Source organism: Thamnophis elegans, chromosome 1 (genome assembly GCF_009769535.1).
Source record: "Thamnophis elegans isolate rThaEle1 chromosome 1, rThaEle1.pri, whole genome shotgun sequence".
In the NCBI taxonomy this organism is placed as follows: Eukaryota; Metazoa; Chordata; class Lepidosauria; order Squamata; family Colubridae; genus Thamnophis; species Thamnophis elegans.
In genome coordinates, this window is record NC_045541.1 from 100,150,784 (window position 1) to 100,172,064 (window position 21,281).

At 35.8% G+C, this 21,281-nt stretch overlaps 1 protein-coding gene across 4 annotated transcripts in view; it reads right to left on the minus strand.

Annotated features, from left to right (window-relative positions):
- The window catches only part of SHANK2 (SH3 and multiple ankyrin repeat domains 2), a 339,586-nt gene that overhangs the window by 295,362 nt on the left and 22,943 nt on the right, over positions 1 to 21,281 (minus strand). For all 4 annotated transcript variants that reach the window (XM_032225503.1, XM_032225519.1, XM_032225512.1 and 1 more), the window contains exons 2-7: positions 19,093 to 19,318; positions 14,156 to 14,359; positions 7,825 to 7,896; positions 5,663 to 5,771; positions 5,371 to 5,522; positions 3,128 to 3,295 (exon numbers count right to left, since the gene is read on the minus strand). In XM_032225503.1, coding sequence (XP_032081394.1) covers positions 3,128 to 3,295; positions 5,371 to 5,522; positions 5,663 to 5,771; positions 7,825 to 7,896; positions 14,156 to 14,359; positions 19,093 to 19,305 — 918 coding nt within the window. In that variant the 5' untranslated portion in view covers positions 19,306 to 19,318. The remainder of the gene's footprint in view (positions 1 to 3,127; positions 3,296 to 5,370; positions 5,523 to 5,662; positions 5,772 to 7,824; positions 7,897 to 14,155; positions 14,360 to 19,092; positions 19,319 to 21,281) is intronic.

Below are 21,281 nucleotides of genomic sequence, written 5' to 3' on the forward strand. Positions count from 1 at the left end.
TTGAATTGTGGGTAAATTGGTTTACCTCTATGGGTCTATTGGTGACTGATTATGCCAAGCTTCCGGGAATTCCTTAGCATTTTAGAATTTAACTTGGTCTAGGAAGCTCACAATCTCCCAATTGAAACGATGATTCAATTGAATCATCTACAAACAGAAAGCTTCTATTTTATTTTTACTTTTTACTTGTGTCATGAACTTTCCAACCATAAAACAGAACTTTCCATAGCAGCAAAATAATGAAAACCCATGAATAACAAAAGTATGCAGTAGGCTATCTATGAAATGCACAAAACTATGGTTTGCAGCACCCACATATCATCATCTTAACAAAACAATTCTTTAAAAGCTGAAAAAGTTGGCTGCAAATACTGGGTATGGTGGTCCTTCTCTGTCTCTGTCGGTCTGTCTCTCTCTGTATGTATGTATATACTGTATGTATGTATGTATGTATGTATGTATGTATGTATATGTTTGTGTCTATATCTGTATATCTAATATGTGTCTGTGTCTGAAATGACTGGAAAAAAACCAATTTGGAACAAATGGTTTCTTCATCAGAAGAAGACATATCACATCCTGCACAATTAGTAGAAAAACATGGTTGTAGTACATCAGTATTCCCTGTCTATTTGTAAGTTTATCCAACCAATGCTAGCTAGGAAATCTTAAAGTTGCATTCTCAGCTATAAGGAAAGTCATCAGGTTGAAAAAGGTTGCTTTTACCCCAGTTAAGTAATTACATTATCCATGTTATATCATAGATATATGTAAACCAACCTGATCTGTCTCTGATTAAAGGTAGCCCTCCACTTACCATTCTTTTAGTGGCCATTCAAAGTCAACAACAGTACTTCAAAAAGTGATTTACAACTAGTCCTCATATTTATAACTGTTGCAGCACTCCCATGGTTATGTGATGAAAATTTGAGCACATGGCAATTGGTATGGAGTTACAACACCTGCAGCATCCCAGTATCATGTGATTGACATTTGCTACCTTCATAGGCATTTTCTGACAAGAAAAGTCAATGGGGAAGCCAGAATTCTGCTCTCAATTATAGTTGCAATTTGAGGTATAACTAAAAGCACTAACACTGAATTTTTATGATTGTTCTTAAAGCAAGCTTGGAAATACAGAATACAGGTAGTCCCCAACTTACAACAGTTCATTTAGTGACTGTTCAAAGTTACAGTGGCACTGAAAAATGTTACTGATGACCAGTTTTCACACTTATAACCAACTGTTGCAGCATCCCCATGGTCACTTGATTTACATTTGGATGCTTGACAAATGGTTCATATTTATGACAGTTGCAGTGTCCTGGGATATGTGACCACCTTTTGCAATCTTCTGGCAAGCAAAGTCAATAGGGAAGCAAGATTCACTTAACAATCATGTTATTAATTTAACAACTGCTATGATTCACTTAATAAATGATGTAAGAAAAGTCGTAGAATGGGGCAAAGCTCACTTAATACATTTCTCACTTGGCAACATAAATTTTGGGCTCAACTGTGGTCATAAGTCGAGGATTACCTGTACACAAAATTGTTTTATTAGAAAATAATGACTAAATATATGACAGTTAACAAAGGCTTACTGGAAATGAAAGCAAAATCTGTACATGTTTTAAGCAAGGAAGACAAGAAATGAGTGAAATACATAAAGGTGTCTTTGAAGTGTAGCACTTTCGTAAGGGGGAAATTACATGTAAATCTGTGATCTTTTAATTCAAGATATAACTCTAAAAGAATTTTATCTAGATCTTTTTTAAAAAATCTGCTATCCCATATTTAAAGATATTTATCCTGGTTTTTCAGTTGGAGAGAAGTTTATTTATGCCAAATTGTTAATCACTTACTAACACTAACCTTAACTGTGCTAACTAAACCATGATTAAGTTAAACATGGGGGAGTCTGTTTTATAAGTACATTTATGGATTAGCTCCTCAGAAATTCTCAGAACTACTGATATTATATGCTAAATGAGAAAGTTCAGGATTGCCTAATGAAGTTAATTCTTTCGATCAGCTCAAGAGGGCACTATAAGCACTGAGACAAACTTTAGAATGATGTTCTAAAAGAAATACATGTGCTTGCTATAAAATTAAAGCAGATTCAGTTCTAAAAGTTAAATACCCTCTTTTCAACAACCAGAACTAAGGGACTTAATCACTCTATGAAAATTTTCATTCAAGGAGAAGTAAAAATGTACCTACATCTTTTATTTTATTTTCATTATCTTTTTGCCAATCAAATAATAACTTTTTTGTTTTGTTAACAAAATTAACATCTGTTATCAAGAAACATAAAGTAGCTATTTAGAGAAACATCAGACACACCTTAAGAAATTACTAAAGCAAAAATAAATAAATGGTCTCCTCATAATAAAGTTGAATTGAGCAAAAGACTCAGAAAGGACCAACAGCGTAACATCATGAATATTTTCACTGAGACAGTTAAAAATCATCAAAAAGCTAACACTTTCATGAAAATGAATACACAAGTAAATAACTACTGTTCAAGAGTGAGTAGGCACTAGAGCAGTATGTTAGTATATAAATATCCAGTACATCATATGTATTGTATTGCATTGTACTTTATAGTATTGTATTGTACTGTACTGTACAGTATTGTATTCCACCTTTACTATTTTTATCCAGAACTCATGATGGGGAACACACCCTCTCTCTTTCTATTTTCTACACAACAATCCCATGGGGGAAGTTGTTGTGCTGAGAGAGTGTGATGGGTCCAAGGTCACCCATAGGGCTTTCATGGCAGAACTAGAACTCACAGTCTCTGTCTGTCTGTCTGTCTGTCCCTCCCTCTCTCTCTCTCTCCCCCACCCCATACACACACATGTATGTATGTATGTATGTATACATATTATATATATATATAATATTTCAAATTGTTACATGATTTTAGTGAAGAACAGTTTTGTTTAAAGTCATTTTTATTGAAGCAATTTTTTAAAAGTAGAATGGATTTGGAGAATTCCGTGCAACTGATTTCATTTCATATCTTTTCATTACATGGATTATACAATTACCAAATATTTCAGCAAAAGATAAAAGTGTCTCAGCAAAATTGATAATTATCTTAGTGTATCTTTTCTACCTGGTGGATTTCCTGCCATCCATTTTCGTCTCTACAACCAACCGTAGCATGTTCATGTAGTAGCAACTCACAACAAGATGGGTCCCCTCCTACTACAGCAGTGTGATACAGTGGTGTCAACCCACAGCTATCTTTGTAGTTTGGAGATGCTCCAAGATCTAAGAGAGTCTGTAAAGTAATTTTAAATTTTAAAAAACTCTGAAGGTGAATTGATCATTATTTCTACATTTTATCCTTCTCAGTATAGTGATAGATAGATCATGCAGCCCAATGAATTCTTATTTGACAACATCCCTTAGAGAATATAGTGAGCTGTTGTGGCCCAGCAGGATCCGTTTGAGCTGCTGATGGACTCGGATAGTGAGGAACCGTATGAGTCTGCTATGGAAGATGTGGAGGACCCTGGACAAGGTTCAGACTCAGAGCAGGGACCAGAGAGGCTGGTTGGCCACCAGGAGGCGCCTGAGGCATGGAGCAGTGGGGAAGATCAAAGGCAGTTTGTCCCTGACGCCAGAGAGAGAAGGGTGGAGAAACGGAAGCAGCAGCTGCGGAGGTAGACTCATAAGAGATAATCAAGCCCAGGTGCTTGTGGCTTGGCCCCTCCCAAGAGAGTATATGTGAGAACTTGGGAGGGATCCTTTTGCAGGACACAACCATTCATAACAGTCTTGAGGAATTCTTGTCTGGTCTGTTTTGTATTTACGTTCTGTTTGGTTTGGGTTGCTGCCAACCCTTTTTGCATGAGAGTGTTGTTTGGGCTTTCAACCAACAGAGTTGTAATTCCTGTGATTAAAAAGTGACAAATAGCCAAGCCTGTGTCTGCGTTACTCACAGGCCAGGGGGGGGGGGGGTTCAGAACAGTGAACCATATAACACATTGTTTGTTTCCTTTTGGTTAAGCAATTATTTGTTGACTAACTAGAATGATGGTTTTATAAATAATACTAATCCATAGATTATAGTTTGCAAACCATAATTTGCTGTATTCACACAATACACTAAGAAAAATATAAGTTTGTGTGCTCTGAAAAGCAAGTATGTTTCTGATTGTTAAATACACAAAGGTATGAATAGTATGGCATGACTATTTACTTGGAAATACATTGCATTAAACCTAGAGGACTTTTGCTAGCTATTCTTTAGGATTAAAAGTTTAGACTATAATAGTACGTCTCAGTAATGTCTGCAGAATCTTTCTTTTTCAAAGTCAAGAGACATCATGTTGTACATAGGAAAGGGACAGACTTGAATCATGCTATCAGAACTCCTGAATTTATTGGACCAATTCTTCTTCTTTCCCCCCCTTTCCCCCAATGTGGGGCTACTGCTGGAAAGTATATTTTACTTAGAAAGTCTGATTTCCTAATTGACAATAAAGAAAAGGGGAAAATCCATGCATTTCTTCTAGTCTCACCTTGTACCTGTTTTTGTCACTATAGTGAAATTCATAGGGTTAATATTGCAATTTCTAATAATTCAGAATCTAATCTAGAATCTGTGCTTGTATTGCAAGCATAATATCTGTGCTTTCAAATTTACAAAGCAAAATTAATGATTATTAAAGAACAAGCAGAAGAAATATATTTTATTGAAACCACCTTGATTAATAACCTTTGAACTACAGATAGTCTCGACTTACAACAGTTCATTTAGTGACTGTTTGAAGTTACAATGGCACTGAAAAAGGTGATTTATAACTGTTTTTACACTTATGACCATTGCAGCATCCCCATGGTTACGTGATCAAAATTCAGATGCTTGGCAACTGACTCATATTTATAATAGTTACACTGTCCCTGGAGTCATGTGATCACTTTTATAACCTTCTGGCAAGCAAAGTCAATGAGGAAGCCAACTGTGTTACTAACTTAAAAACCACAGTGATTCACTTAACAACTGTGAGAAGAAAGGTCATAAAATGGGGCAAAACTTCATTTAACAAATGATTTACTTAGCAAAAGGAATCCTGGGCTCAATTATGGTTGTAAATCAAAGGCTACCTATAATCCATTTCCCTAAAGACCAATTTTACACTATATGACAATTAACAAAGTAAAGTTTCCACATCCTTTTCCTTTTTACCAAATGAATTTTTCTTTGAAAATAAGTCTTGAAAGCCAAAAGCCAAAGATAGAAACCTTTGAGCAAATCTAGATTTAAAAACCCATTAAGCACACTGGAAATTAGTGCAGAACTTTTTACTTCTATTTCTTTTATTAAACAATATGCCTTGTTCAATTTACCTTCAGGGTCAGTTGATTCTTGGCTCTAGCTGCTTTATGTAATGCTGTCATTCCATCTTTGGCTCTAAAATCCAAATGAGCGCCTCCATTTTTCAGTGCTTTGATTACTTCTGTAGTATTGCTAAGTTGAGCAGCCAGAGTTAGTGGCGTTTCTACAGTAGACAAGAATGAAAACAAACTGTCTAGAAGTCAACTAATAAGATTTTTTATGCATTTTCATCAGTTTATGCATTTAACATTTTTCATTTTTAAATAAATACATCTCTTATTAAGAGCTTGGTTTAATTCATACCTCCACTTTCTAAGTCATGATAGTTAGGATCAAGTCCTCGGTCTAGCATCTTTATTAGTTTTTCAACTGAATGGTGATGAACAAGGTCCATAAATTTTCGGAAATTAGCCTAAAAGTATTAAATTGAAAAATATTTATTGTGGAATAAGCATTTCACTTAAGAGGGAAAAATGATATATTTTTAGATACACAATCATGCATAAATATTGACAAAATTGTCAATATTCAACATATCTTCTCACCTACTACTTATTTACCTCTGAAATATGAGTTCAGGGGAAAATTGCAAAGGAATATATTTCAAAAATTAAATTTATGCAATCCTGAATATATGTATTATTGAGATGTTGTAAATGCATAGACATGAAATGCTTTCCTGATTTATAATAGATATTAAGTTGTAAATTTCAAGTGGGGTGTATCTTAAATCTTACAAGACATTCCAGAAAGATTAGAATTATTTAACATGCAATCTAACAAATGCATGAGTTAATTACAATTGACCAAATTATAAGAAATAAAATTATTAATGACTATCAGTTATAATGGCTACGTGTTCCTTGCAGAATTAGAAGCAAGATCCTATGGTAGTTGCTAAAAAAACAAAAATTTCTATGTCTTGGAGGCCTCAACGAAGATTAGGATAATTTGCAAATAATAAACTAATCAATGCATATTGGGTTATTTATATAATATTTTATTTCCCTAATTTGTATAAATATTCCTCATTGTTATCCTCCTAAATATTTTGTTTGAATTCTAGATAATTGCTGGGTATTTGACTGCTACAGCAATATTGTATCTAATTGAGATATTCCATGGTCATAGATTAACATTCATGTCTGTACAAATGTTAGCAGGAGAGTTCATTGACATTGCACACATATAGAAAGAGGTGAGGCTTCAATCGACCGTTGTGACTACCATCTTGCCTTTTATGAGACTTTTATGAGGAACATCACCATCACACCAAAGTTGCCGTTTACATTGTCATATATCCTAATGAAAGTTTGTAACAGCAGTATTTTGTGCAATGATGTCACCATGTGCATTATTGCACTTTGCTCCATACGTTACTGTTAACATTACTTTCAACTTAAAAGATAAGGACAGTATTTTAGACAAAGCACTAGCAAAGAACCTGCCATATAGCCTTCTTGTTGTGGGTGCATCTTTTGGTTTTCAGAATTAAAATCTTATCCGTTAACTCTGAAGACCTCAAATGATTTGCTTCTCTTGCTGCCATCATCAAATTTCCTTCCTCATTTCTCTATGACTTTGAGATAACATGATCGATCAGGTGAAGCGTGGGAATAGATATAGGATGCTCAGTCACTTCTAACCCTAAACTCATTTCTATTAAATAGTTTAAAATGAGTTATATTCAATATAATATTGAATTAATTTAATAATAATGAATTAAACAATAATAATGAATTAAATTTATACGCTGTCCAATTCTGAGTGACTTTTCATTATAAACTAGTTCATTAAGTATTTCACTGTATCTATAGAATGTCAATACTTGTCTTTCCTGATGCTAAATATAGTCATATCTTTCTAATAGGTTCAAGGGTCTCCTAAAGTAAACTCCTGTGACTTCTTGTTTTCCAAATGCTCCTCTCCTCAGTTCAATCCTCTCACAGCATTTCCCTGCTTTGATTAGCAGTTGTATCACCCCATCATCATATGTGTCTTGCACTAGCTCTCATAGCTCCTTTCCTTTGGCAAGACTAGTTTGTATTATATATCTACATGTGATAACTTCTTATGAACGGATCTGTACTATAGATGAGATCATTGGTCTTCTATATGTTCTAGTTCTTTTATTTGAAAACACTTTACTAATCTGGAATATAGTGCATGATCATACGTTTGGGAAGATGTGGAGGTGAGATGTTGGAATTTCTTTTTTATCTGAGTTGAGTATATGAAACTTATTTCTGAAGCTTCACAGTTCTAATGAGAAAATTTCTAAAAAGTTGTATTATACTTTCCATCCATATTTTGTTTTCACAAAGTCACATTCTAACTGTTCTGTTAGAACTTCTAGATTCTTAGAACATATTAAAATACATTGTTTTATCTGTTTCTATTTAAAATAACTAGACGTCTATATTATATCATTAACATCAAAAAAAATTGTTTGAACTTGGACTTACCTTATTGTGGAATTTGGCTACTTGTTTTTCATCAAGATTTAATTGTCTATAGACTCTTTTCTTGTAGGAAAACTGAAAAGTGAACAAAATGTGAGTAATACTTATTTTTTTTAGAAATAATTTCTGGGGGAAATCTATTATGTAAGAGATGAATCAGTTTTCCAACATAAATTAAAATAATTATAAGAGATTTATAAAAAGAATCATAAAATTAAAATACCCAAGAAAACATTTAAATTTCTTTGACCTAGCCTTTGTATTAGCTGTTCTATGGAACCATGTACAGCAGCATTTTCTATGCTTACAGGTATGTACAAAGAAGACAGTTTATCTTCTTGCATTTTTCATCTGATTCTAAATTTTGGTGCATTAGTTAATAGAGGTAAAACAATAGGTTATTTCTGGAATCATAATCAGATTGTGTCTAGAGATGATCAGTTAGTACTTCAGTCCAGAGTTTCAATTTGTAATGTTTCATGTAATCACAATTTGTCAACTCATCTATTCACTAGATCAAAATTAAGCTTTCTTAACTATGTTTTTGGCTTAATATCACAGGTCCTTTGCTTTGTTTACTTCTGAACAATATTTTTACTGATTATTTGATTGAAAATGTTCCTATCTTTTCACAAATTATACATTCCTTTGTGGAAGATTTTTGTGCTCATGAAGAAGGAAGGAAAGAAGGAAGGAAGGAAGGAAGGAAGGAAGGCTGCAGTAACATGTATCATATTGACTGAGCTTTTTTCAGCTTCCAGAAATTGTTTGCCAAATAAGCAAAAAGTTTTAACTAAATTTGGTTTACTTTAGAAACTGAAATTTCTATACTATTCAGAAAGAAACAGAGAAGCTACAGAGGAATTACAAATTAGCGTTGTTCGGTAATCACAAAGTGGAGATGAAACATTTTAAAATATATTTGCCAAAATCACATCAATTCCAGTGGAGATGAAATATTTTAAGTAATTACTGCAGGTATCACCTGGTTTGCAGGAATTATCCTGGAAACTGGATGAAGAGTTTCTATTTAGGAAATGGTCAGATGAAGGGGGCAGGGGAAAGCCCACAACTAAATAATGAGCAGAGAAATAAACTTTAAAATGATCCACAAGAGGCTACAGCAAGAGGCTCAGAAAGGAAACACCCCCCCAAGGGTATATAGATGATAGCAGGAGAATTTGTACTTTCATACTTGCAAGATTATCTTAATGTAGCTTTACATTAAAGTGGAATTAGTTTATCTGGTCATGTTTCCCGCCCCGCCTACCTGGTGAGGCTCACATGATCTTTTTCTCTGTACAAAATTAATTTGTGTTGCCCATTTCCATTCATTGCCCAATTTGTTTTTTCCTTTCTTTGCAGATTAATTTTTGTGATAGTTGCCAAAGGGCGCAGCATAATGAATTATGGATGATAGTTGAGTGAACAATTCTGTAACATTATTCAGGCATTTACCCTATCCTTTTAATATACCAGGAATCACTGAGGAAAAGCCCTATTATAGTTTTTGCTATAACGAACTACAGCCCCAAATTTTCTCAGTCAGTCTATAAACTTTTCCCATTGAATCCCTATTAAAATGAATATAATTGAGAAGTGGAGCGTGAGATTCAGATATTCAATTTCAAACAGATAATCCTTTAGTCTAAACATGTTTTTGTTCTATTCAGTCAAATTAACTAGATTGGATTGTTGAATATCACATTCATTTCATTCTTCCATTCCTCTTTAGACAGTCATTGCGATGTTCTTTCAGTTTCTGATTATAATCAAGAAAAACTAGCATTGATAGACAGCAAATAGCTCTATGAAAAATAATTCAAAAGTCCAATAGACTTGTGGCCAAAGAATCAAGGTCTATCAAAACATCCAAAACATCCAAATCAAACATGAAAACATAGTAAGAACTTAGAATATCTCTAAGAGCATATCTGTATAACTCACTCTAATTTCCACTTAATTATGGGAAACAATTGGTGCACTACAGTAATATTACTAACTGTAACTATGATACATCTCAGTTTTATACAAATATAATTATTCTTATTACCGTATCTTATTTAATACCATGCATTCAATGATACAATAGTAACATTTTCAGAAATATTTCTGGTATTCTTATAGATGAAGATAAAGTCACAACATTTGTACAAGTTATAATTTGAATATTATAATATAGTTATAATGCAGTGAAGCATTATCTATGTTCTGCTCTTACTTTCATAAGCAGCCATAAAAATAAAATTGGAATACATAGACTCAATAATTCAGTGTCTTAGAAGTTTTATAATACCTATGGCTATCTACAAAAATTAAATAAAGGTAGTACTTGATTTACAACTTTTTAATAACATCCCAGAATCATGATGGCCTCAGAAAGATGCTTTACAGCACACAAAGCACTTCTAGCCATTGTAAAATGTTGCACTACCACCCCTGTGGACAAATGATTGTGATTTGGGTGCTTGGCAACCAGTCTGCACTTACAACACATTGCCAAGGACCCTGCAATAATGTGACTCCCATTTACGATCTTCTCTATTGACTTCACCAGAAAGTCAATGGGGAAGCCGGAAGAGAAAGTTGTGAGAAGCTGCCTGCCCACAGGACTGCCTCTTGCCTCTGAGGACTGACTGAAAGAGCTGCCTTCCAAAGGGAGATGAACTCCTTCGGTGAGATTAAATCCTGAAGATTTTAGATCCATGTTTGCATCCCATCAAAGGAATTCAATTTCATGCACAGAAGTAAGCTGAACTCTTTGAGCAGGCAACTCTTTCAGCCAGTTCCCAGAGATAAGTGGGAGCCAAAATCCAAGCAAAGAATGTACAGCAATTGCAGTAAAGTAAGGAGGACCAGGGACCTCAGACAGTGGGGGAAGCCAATATAGGTCATATATGGGTATCTCTTTGCTCAGAGACTGAAAATTCTGCTTGAATTTCAGCAGGGATATTGTTCAACTCCTAAGTAGAGGCTCTCAGGGTTTCCTCATCCCTGGGAGGCATCCCTTATCTGGGACTCCATCTGCTTAACAACCTACCAGGACTCCTGGGTTTAAGCAAAGCAATCATATGGACAGTCATGTGACCTCTCACTTAACAATCATTTCACTCAATTACCAAGATTCTGGTTCTAATTGTAGTCATAAATTGAGGATACCTATATTTCCTTTGAACCAAGAGGTTAATAATCACACAGCACTGTACATCATCCCTCCAAAAATTAGATTGGCCCCATTCTAACATTCTTCCAGAAGGCCCTGAAGACATGGTTCTGCCAGCGGGCCTGGGGAACCCAGAGTAGGATGGAGCCCATTAAATGGCTGGTATGAATGTGTGTTGTCATCGGGAGGTGGTGGTGGTTATCATTTTATTATTTTTATTTTTTATTTTTTTTATTTTTTTTATTTTTTATTTATTTCTTTTATATTTTTGTTTTATGTCCTGTAAGCCGCCTGGAGTCGCCACGTGCGAGTAAGTGGCAATGTAAATTTTCTAAATAAATAAATTACTATAAGAGCATTAAACATGTAATTGTTATCACAGTGATTTCCAAATTGTAGTCTGTGAGGGAAATGGGAGGTTTTCAAATATAATTAAATAAAATTAAAATATTTTTGAGACTTACCGTATATACTCGAGTATAAGCCGACCCGAATATAAGCCGAGGCACCTAATTTTACCCCAAAAAGCTGGAAAAGTTATTGACTCGAGTATAAGCCTAGGGTGGGAAATGCAGCAGCTACGGTAAATTTCAAAAATAAAAAATCAGTGTTATTTGAAACTCAAAGTTATGTTTATTCAAGGGACCTGCTTAATTAAAGTGTTCTATAATATCAGTATGACTTATAATACTGCAAGTCTGCAATATTAAAATACTTGTATAGGGGATCCCCGGGATCCCCCGAAGAGATCAAATCACAACCAGTATGCCACCTTCTTGGTATATTGTTTTTATTTTCACTGAGTTTTTTAAAATGAGCATTATTTCATCCTTTTTTTCTTTATGTTTGATTGGTATCTGCAATTTGTGTTAATTCTGTTCATACATATAATATAAATGAAAAACCCAGCTCTCTTAAAAAATATTTTAAGTTCTTTCTGGTGCTCCCTTTTAGAATTGGCCAATTAATATTTCTGTTCACCCAACTAATGTCAGGCAGAGTTAACTGAAAAAGTAATTTTTCATGAAAGGACATTTTCCTAGGATTTTAATTGTTCTTACTGTCAGATTGCTCGTTATTTCCAGCTTGAGTCTCCTTCTGACAAGTTTCCATTGCTTCTTGTCCTGTCCTCAGGTGCTATTGCTGCCGCCGCCTCCTCCTCCTCCAACAGCACCAGCACATTTGCTGCCCAGCGCTGCGGCTGAGGTGAAGCCGCCAAAGCTCCCGCTGGAGCCCCCGCAGCGTTGGGCGGATATCCGGCAGTGCTGTTGGAGGAGGAGGAGGCGAACCAGCCTGCCATCGCCGGCCACCGCTAGCCCTGCCGCTCTTCCCACCCCCTTCCAAGCCCCACAGGTCGTCCCATTCAAGTTATTGGGCGTCAACACCGCCACGTTTCCCCCAAGCCATCGCATTCGAATTAATGGACTTCTAATCCCCTCTCTGGGAGTCGCTTTCCCCGGGTTTACCCTATTTCGACTACCGAGGAGTCTTGCGGCCGCTGAGCCTCCCATTTCCTCTGCCCCGCCATTTCCCCTTCGCTCAAGAAGGCACTAAGCAGAGACGCCCGCGACGGCGAGAACGGCTTGTTTATTTCCAGCCGCTGAGAAGACTTGCTTGCACTCAAACGTGCCTTTAAGCCGCGTCCATAAATACAAGCCGAGCCTTCTCGCTGCGTTCCCAGCTTCGGGCCGACCCGAGAGAAAAACAAACCAACCGAAGTACATTTTCTCTTAGCAGAGGCTTCCCCTCAAGGGGCGGCGCGGGAAAAGCCTTCCTAAGCGCCCCAAGAATTCTCGGAGGGGGGAAGGTTGGGAGGAATGGAAGCGCCCCAATGGCGGGGCGACTGAGGAAAAAGCCGCCTCTCCACTCCTCTCCCCCTCGCCCCTCTTCTTAATTCTCACCGGAGAGGCGGCTTTATTTCTCCCCAAACTCCCCCACCCACATGAAAGCCCCCATCTCCACTAATGCCTTGAAAATTCAGCCGCGTAGGGAAAGCACATTCCATCGCATGCTTTCTCCGCGGCGCACCCCGCAGTCGCCAATCCAGCGGAACCACCGCTCGCCTGCTGCCTCCCCACAATTATCAGCGAGGCGTCGCTGGAATTCACACACACACACAAACACCAGAAAAGCCTCGAGAAAAGTGGGGGGGTACAACCTCCCCTTTTCGCTCCCGTTAAAACAGCCGGGTTAGGCTGGCGGAGGGGCACGAAGATGGGGGTGTGGTGGAGGCGCCCGTCCTCCTGCCTTGAAGCAGCCGTAGACAGGCTCGCGCCGGCTGCGCAATCTTAACAACCTTTCCCTGGAAAACCAGCTGTTTCCCCCGACCTGATTCCTGCGTGCGTTGCATCAAACTAAGGCTAGGGATCCGACGGATTCCCACCTTGGACAAACAACAGCAATTGTTATTGTTGTTGTTATTATTATTATCATTATTTATCTCGAATGTCATCTTTCCTTGATCCCAACGACCAGGTGTCTCGTTTTAGCCGTCCGCTCATACCCCACCCCACCCCGCCTTCCCAAGCCGCTTGATGCTGGTAAGCACAGGAAGAATGGGGAGAAAACTTAAAACTAGCTACCGTATGGCGATGGCAGGCTGGAATCCCCTCTCCAAGGGATCCCCGTGCAGAAAATGCGGGGAGCAGCAGCGAAGCCCCGGGGCTTCGCTGCTCCATCCGCTGGACTGTGGGGCTTGGAAGGGGGTGGGAAGAGCGGCAGGGCTAGCGGTGGCCGGCGATGGCAGGCTGGTTCGCCTCCTCCTCCTCCAACAGGCAACAGCACTGTCGGATCCAGTTGTAGACTCGAGTATAAGCCGAGGCGGCTTTTTTCAGCCCAAAAAGTGGGCTGAAAAACTCGGCTTATACTCGAGTATATACGGTATCAGAAAAAATAGATTTAATGGAATGGAAATGTTAGTGGAACCCAGGACTGGAATTAGATTAAAAAATTTACATTTTTTATTTATTTATTATGCCTTTTAGTAAGGTTTCCACAGTGGCAAAATATTTTGCCCAAAATTCCCCAAAACTTAAACACAGCCCTTACAGGGAATATGTAGCTGCCAATCAACAAACTATAAATGGTTTCTTCGTCTGTAACCACTAGATTGTTAAAATTATATCTGCTCATTAGTATCTAAACTTGAAATAAAGTTGGTTTTTTTAATACCTCTAAGGATGGAACACCCTTGTTGATATTTTGTGGATATTCCATAAGAAGTCGTTCTTCATCCAAAAATTTCCCTTCTCTCCCATTGTTTGCTGGCTGGAATAGGCCATAATTGAGAACATCTTTCAAACTTTGATTCAATGTACAAAGAATTCGTTGTTTTGCAACCCATACAGAAGCCTCAGGATTAAATTGAATACACTTCTGTAAAGAAAAAAAGAGAACACACAGAATAATTTCTATATCTATATCAACAATTCTATACCAGATAAACAATTAATTTTATTATTTCATACACATACTACCAATATATAATTTTGGTCATCTCAACTATATGCTATTAATTCAACTAATGATAGTATATATAACTAATCAAGTATAATGGCATTATATTAACCTTTGCTGAAGAAATCTGAATTTAAATACATCACAAACCTTATTAGATATTATAAAAGGAGTGTAGCAATTTATCTGATACAACCTTATGCATTTCCTCATAGATAAATGCAACTGAATTCAGTTGGACATGAGGAAGATGAAAATAAAATTCAAATCTACACCTCATTCAATAAACTTAATTTGAATCAAGATTTAGTTCAGAGTCAAATAAAATTCTGGATCCTTGGAAAAATGGCTTCAAATGGCAGATGTTTTTTGTGCTACTACACAAAATATATAATGGATTGAAGTTAGTTCTGTTATCCAAAGCCAAAGAGGATCCAACAATTTGGAATTTCAATGCCAAAAGAGGTCAAACTTGTCCATCCCAAATCTGTCTGATTCATATTTCTAAATAGGTATCCTAATAAAAGAGAATATTTGTAGCTCATGCTTAAAATGATGGGTCCTTGGTACTCTCTGAGCTTCCTTGTTTTTTTGCAGATATTTTGTTTCCCAAATAGTACTAGCACTGATGATGTTACCTAGTTTGGTTAATGAAACATCTGGAAAAAAACAAGCAAGCTCAGAGAGCACCAAGGACCCCTCAAATAAGTATCCCTTAAAGTTTAGTTCAGGGAATAGACTGCACAAGAATATTGGATTTTAAAAAAAAAGTTATGCAAATTATTGTTCTTGCTTGAAGAATCATGACAGGAAAATTATGTAACTATTACATTCCCAGTGTGCTCACTGCTCAGCGCATGCTGAATTGTAATATACTGCTTAGAAAACATACCTTCTTTTTGAAAATTAAGTACACCTCATTGAGCAATATTTGATGTATAATAGGAAACAATTGGATATAAAACCAGAGTAGATCAAGTGAATTTGGTACTGACTAAACATATTTAAATTGGGAACCAAAGCTGTAAATGGGCAAATTACTACCAAGTAATTCTAATAGCCTGTATCAGCAAACTGCTAGCTCACAAACAGTTTTAACCAATAGGCAGGATCAAGTTAATGATTTTTTTTCACACAATACATCAAGCCAAAAACAGAATAAATACACCATGAAGTTAGTATTACAAGCAGACATATATATTATGTTCAAGGGGATGAAGGCTAACTGCATAAGTTCCCAAATTTCTTTTTAGAACATTCTATGACCATGAAAAGTTAGCTAATTTACAAAGCTAAAACTGAAACATTACTAACAAAGATTTGACAAGAAAGCCCCTTAGCTTAATAATCCTAAAATTATTATTTATTTATGATCAGAACATGACAGGAGTAAACATATACCAGATGTAAACCTCTTGGGCTTCATGGTCCTGATAAACAGATTCGTATAAAATCAAATCCCTCAGGCTTGCCCCTCAGAGGCTTCTCCTATCTTATCCCCCTTTCTCCTTCAGTCTAACTTCTTAGCGTCAGAGCATTTTTCAGGTGGGGAGAAGGAGTAGAATGTCTAAACTGCCAGCCAGCAGGCCAGATGAGTCATGTGCTGGTCATGCCCATGCCCAAATGGCAGTTGGAATAGTGTTCTTTTCAGGTGGGGAGGAGGAGTAGAATGTCTAAGTCCTTAGCATCAGAGCATGTTAATAATAATATAAGAAATACTAATGATCTGATGATCATTTCAAAAAATCCTTTCTTACTGAGCACCTAGAATCCAATAGGAACAGACGTGCTAAATTTCAAGTTTGTAGGTTTTACGGTTCTGGAGATTTCGTGATGATACATGAGTAGTATTTCGCTTTTATATATATAGATTTATCACTCTGAACTGCTCAAAGTGAAATAGTTCTGTAAGTTGAGCAGGGAATTCTTCTACAAGACTTTTTTTTAAATTACATAGTATTAATAAACAGTATTAATACTTTACTGAGGAAAAATGATGTCACTTAGGATCAGTTTTTTAAGTATGCTCAAATTTTAAACATGCTTAAGCAAAAGTAAATTTCATTTTAAATAAAGAAATGTATGACTGGATCCACAGGAAGTACAAACTAAAATTCTGTCAGGAGATGGAAAAGCTTTACATAATCTTCTACCATAAAGCACAACACCAAGGGTTCAGAAAACCGACTATAAATGGTTTGTCCTTCCATCTCAAACCCTTTCAATGAGCTCTGTGTAATAAGAAAATGACAACTGAAAATCACTTTGGATTACAAAATTATTTTCATCTTGGTATATATTTTAGAGAACCCCAATTCATTTTTAAATACATAAGCTGTTCAATAAAGTATGAATGCACTTACAGGTACATATTATTTCATGTAATAGCGCTATCCAAGATAATGCTCTTAGCTACAAACTGGAAGTATTTGTTTTCTATGAAAAATAAATGTACAGGTTTGCAAGCCATGTGGAAGATAAGATTATGTCAACTAGCATTCATGGAAGATATTCTCTAGTATCAGTGAACATGTCAATAAAGAAGGTTGAAATTATTTTGAGCATTTTATATACTAACATTCAAAGAAGTGGTTAAAAAAAAGAACTATGCAAATTGTTTGTCTCGCTTGAAGAACAACTGTGACAGGAAAATTATGTGGCTATTAAATTCCCAGTGGGCTCACTGCTCAGTGTATACTGAATTTTAATATACTTAGAAAACATACCATCTTTTTAAAGATTAAATACACTTCATTGTATGATACTTGATGTATAACGTATAACGCTAAATCTATGCCAAAATATGGGGAAACACAGGCTCATTTGTTGGAGAAGTTTTTGATTCTGAACCTGAAATAGTATACACCTTCCTAATTAAATTGTTAGTACTTAATCTCTGCAATAAGAATGCAAAATGCAGATGAAATGAAATTAAATGCTCTTTGGCTATTTCATTTATTGTATAAGCTATCAATTGACAATATGAGAGCATAGATGGTCAGTTTTCTCATATGCTCCACTGCTTCTCTGCTAATCTGACAGCTTCTCCCAAGCACAGCTGTAGCAAGACAGCTAATCTCCAAAATGAAAGAGGTGCATACAAATGGAATGAATGCAGTCTACAATTAGAAGATATCATTTGTAGCTTAGGGTTGAACTGAGATCCTTGATGCTCTCTGAGTTTGGTTATTCAGATATTTATATCTTTATTGTTAAACTTTTATTCTTAGAGAAAACACTTTATGGGCTTTTAGAAAGATTTCGTGAAATGTTACAATCTAGGATCTAATACAAAGCTTATTTATTTATTTGTTTGTTTGTTTGTTTACTTGAACTTTATATTGTATCAGTCTGAGATTTTTTTTTAAATGCACCCTACCTTGTTAATTACAGAATATTCTGTCTAATTCATTTTCCCTTAGACTTCTGAATGGAGAACTTCATTGCCATAATTGGAGAAATTTACATTTTAAGTTTGTGTTTGCATATTATTTTTAAATAGAAAGATTGATATTAAAATGTGACCCAAATTTCTTGCACATCAAAAGTTGATAGTCATTAAAAGGAATAAACAAGAGCCCTTCCTCTCATGTCTTTCAGCAAAACATCAATTAAGTAAAAGTGGAATGGAAACAGAATGTTAAGGCACTTTTCGCCAGTTATTCTTGATTTTTCTATACAAATGAAATGAACATTTCAGTAATGAAAAATAGTGCTAAATAAATATTGGCTTATTAAATTCTTATATTTTAGTCACCATCAACTACAGAGATTATAGCTGAAACCAAGCAATAACTCAATCTATATGTGCTTTCACTCATTATTTATCCAATATTTCTAAATGTCAATAGTTGCATGGATATCCATTTTGTTGGAAGATGCATTAGCATTCTGCTTTATTTTTCTGGTGATAAAAGCACACAGTTTAATCTGTTATTCCCCAGTCAATGTGATTGGAAGCTTATACTTAACTGAATCATATTTTTCAATACTGTTTTCTGACTTTTGGTTTAAGTACCTACTATATGAACAAAACAGTAAAATATCATTGTGATCTAAAACTAATTAACTTTTTTCCCCCTCAGGCTTTCAAGATTCTGTATAGCCTATATCAACAGAGTTCTAGTGTTTCTTATAGTCCCTATTTCCTGGCCTGGTCTACCTCAAATACATGTTATTTTCTAAGTTCCATTTTAATTAATTACCTCTCTATAAATTTAAGATTATTTTGGAAAGCAAAAGACGGCAAAACTGATTAGGAGCTGTACTGTTACTGCCAGTTTCTGACAAGTCAATAGGGAATCCAGCAGGAGGTTGCAAATGGTGACCACGTGACATTACATCTAACAACTGTGCAGGATTTGCCCAAAGGCTGCAACTAGAACTATTGGAACTGATGTTGTAAGTTGGCATTATAACATAATTTGGTGCTTTATGATCACATTGCTTAGTGATAGAATGTCCAGTTTCAATTGCCACGCTTAACTAAGGGTTACCTATATTCATCAAAATACAATCCACATTCTCTTTAATTGCTATGCATATTTTTTAAATATATTTCAAAAAAACAACCAACAAGTCTTATCATAAACATTCTAATCACACTGTTGAACAAATTTGATCAAGTGATGTTTTCATGGGGTTGTCCTTACAGTTTGCTGTAGATCTGGTATTATAATCCGTATCACTAATGTATTATTCTGGGCATCTTCCATTTTGCTACTTGGCTTTTCTGCTGTCGCCTTGATGGTGTCGTAAATGGTTTCTTCTTTGGAACTATCTGATTCTGATTCCACTGAATCATCTGAAAAGCTCTGAGCCATCTCATCTTCACTTGATGTTGGACTACGGGGCATGTTCAGCATATATTACATTCACCTAAAAAACACAAAAGACAAGACAACAATTAGTTCCATATATAACATTTTGAACCCAGGAAGAAAAGGGAATGCATTTGTTTAAATTGTTTTAGTCTGTTTTAACTAACTTTGCAAGTGTTGAGGGTAGAAGGAATTTTGGGAAAATAAAGAACCAAGTAAATTAAATTATCTGTAGATTAAAATGGGATTAAAATCGAAATACTTACTATAATAGAAAATCTAACATTCTTTAGAAGCAAAAGTAATCCCCATGTATATTACATCCTTATTTGTAGAACAGGCATACTTAAAAATACTGTAAAGCCCACTTAAATTTATATTTGACCTTCACAAAGGATTAGAGAATACAAACACTGTAAGGAACAGTATAAAACCCTATGCAGTAATGTTTAACCTTTACAAAGCACTTGTGAAAGTCCACTCTCTACTTAATTGCTAATTGGGATAAACAAATCAAAAGCATAACAGCTGTTGAAATGTTTGACACTAGGAAAGATTATATATGGGAATCAATACTTAAAAGAGATCCTATGAGTCAGAGTAGCTTACTGAAGAGAAAGCAGATTTTTATCAGGAAGTTTTGTCACTGAACTTGCATCCAATATTAAATATTTCTACTGCTGAAATGGAAATTCCCCTTGGCATTTGCATTAGAAGCCAATAAAAAGCTAACAGAAATGTAAATTAAATGAATGTGCTAAAGTTGTTAGAACTATAGACAAAAGAAATATTCACAATAAGATTGTCATTATTTTGCTGATACTGTAAATAGCCCTAACTAGAATAGAAGTTTACATGTTCAATAAGTAATTAGCTACATGAAATTATTTGGAAAGCATATCCCACAGAAATTTGGAGAAGGTGGTTTTGATTCTGAGGAGTTGCTATTTTTGATGTGCTAAACCTTTTTAATAATAAATATTGCAATATAGCTTTGAAATACCATGTTAGAGATGAATATTTACACTGACTTTCTCTTTTAAGCCAAAAAAATTCCTAAGGGTGAATTTCATATTCTTATGCTTCATTGAACTGTGAATTACTACAGCTCTCTATAATACCTTAAGTCAATAAAAAGCATAAACACTGGCTTCTTTATATTCCTACTGATACTAATCTCACAAATGAAAGTTTTATTGGCCAATACAGGGTTGCAACAAACTTCAAAAGGTTTTAGAAAATATTTAATTAGGTTAGCAATGTGGTGCTCAAGGACCTATCCTATCTTTGTATCTTTCTATATGTCTCTCTGTCAGTCTGTCTATCCATCTATCCATACATGAGATACCAAATCTCAAAAGAATTTTCTGTTCTGTCATGAAATCTGAGTGCATGACCAGTAAAATAGTCACCATCTTTTAGAACAATGTATTTCATTGTTGTTATGACACTAATTCTTACAGCTTTCTTGGCAAGAATTTCAGAAGTGGGTTTCCATTGCCTCCTTCCTAGAGCTAAGAGAGAAGGATTGGCCTAAGCTCAACCAACTGGCTTTCTCCCTAAGATAGGACTAGGGGTGAAATTCGACCGGTTCTATCTGGTTCAGGTAGTGTTGGCAGTGGGAGTCTCGCCCACCCACACGGACATCATCACGTCCCGTTTTTGATGATCTGCACATGCGCGGAAGGTCCTACGCATGCAAGGTGGTGGTGCATGCACTCACATTTGCAAACCGGTAGCAAAAGTAAGTTGATTTCTCCCCTGACTAGAAGTTATATTCTTCCAGTTTCTATCCTGGTAACTTAACAACTACACCACAGTAGCTCTCTGAATGACCAATTGGGCTGCATTCTCTATTTCCTTAATTTCTTATAAAGCCTTATTCAGCAGCAGTTTTTCCATAGGTGGTTTTTCAAAAGGCAACTGGACTTTGTTGAGAAACAAAGTTTCTCCATAAGGCACTGTTTTCACAGCGTTTAAGATAGTGGCTACCTGTTCCTTTTCAAGATGAATAGGAATGA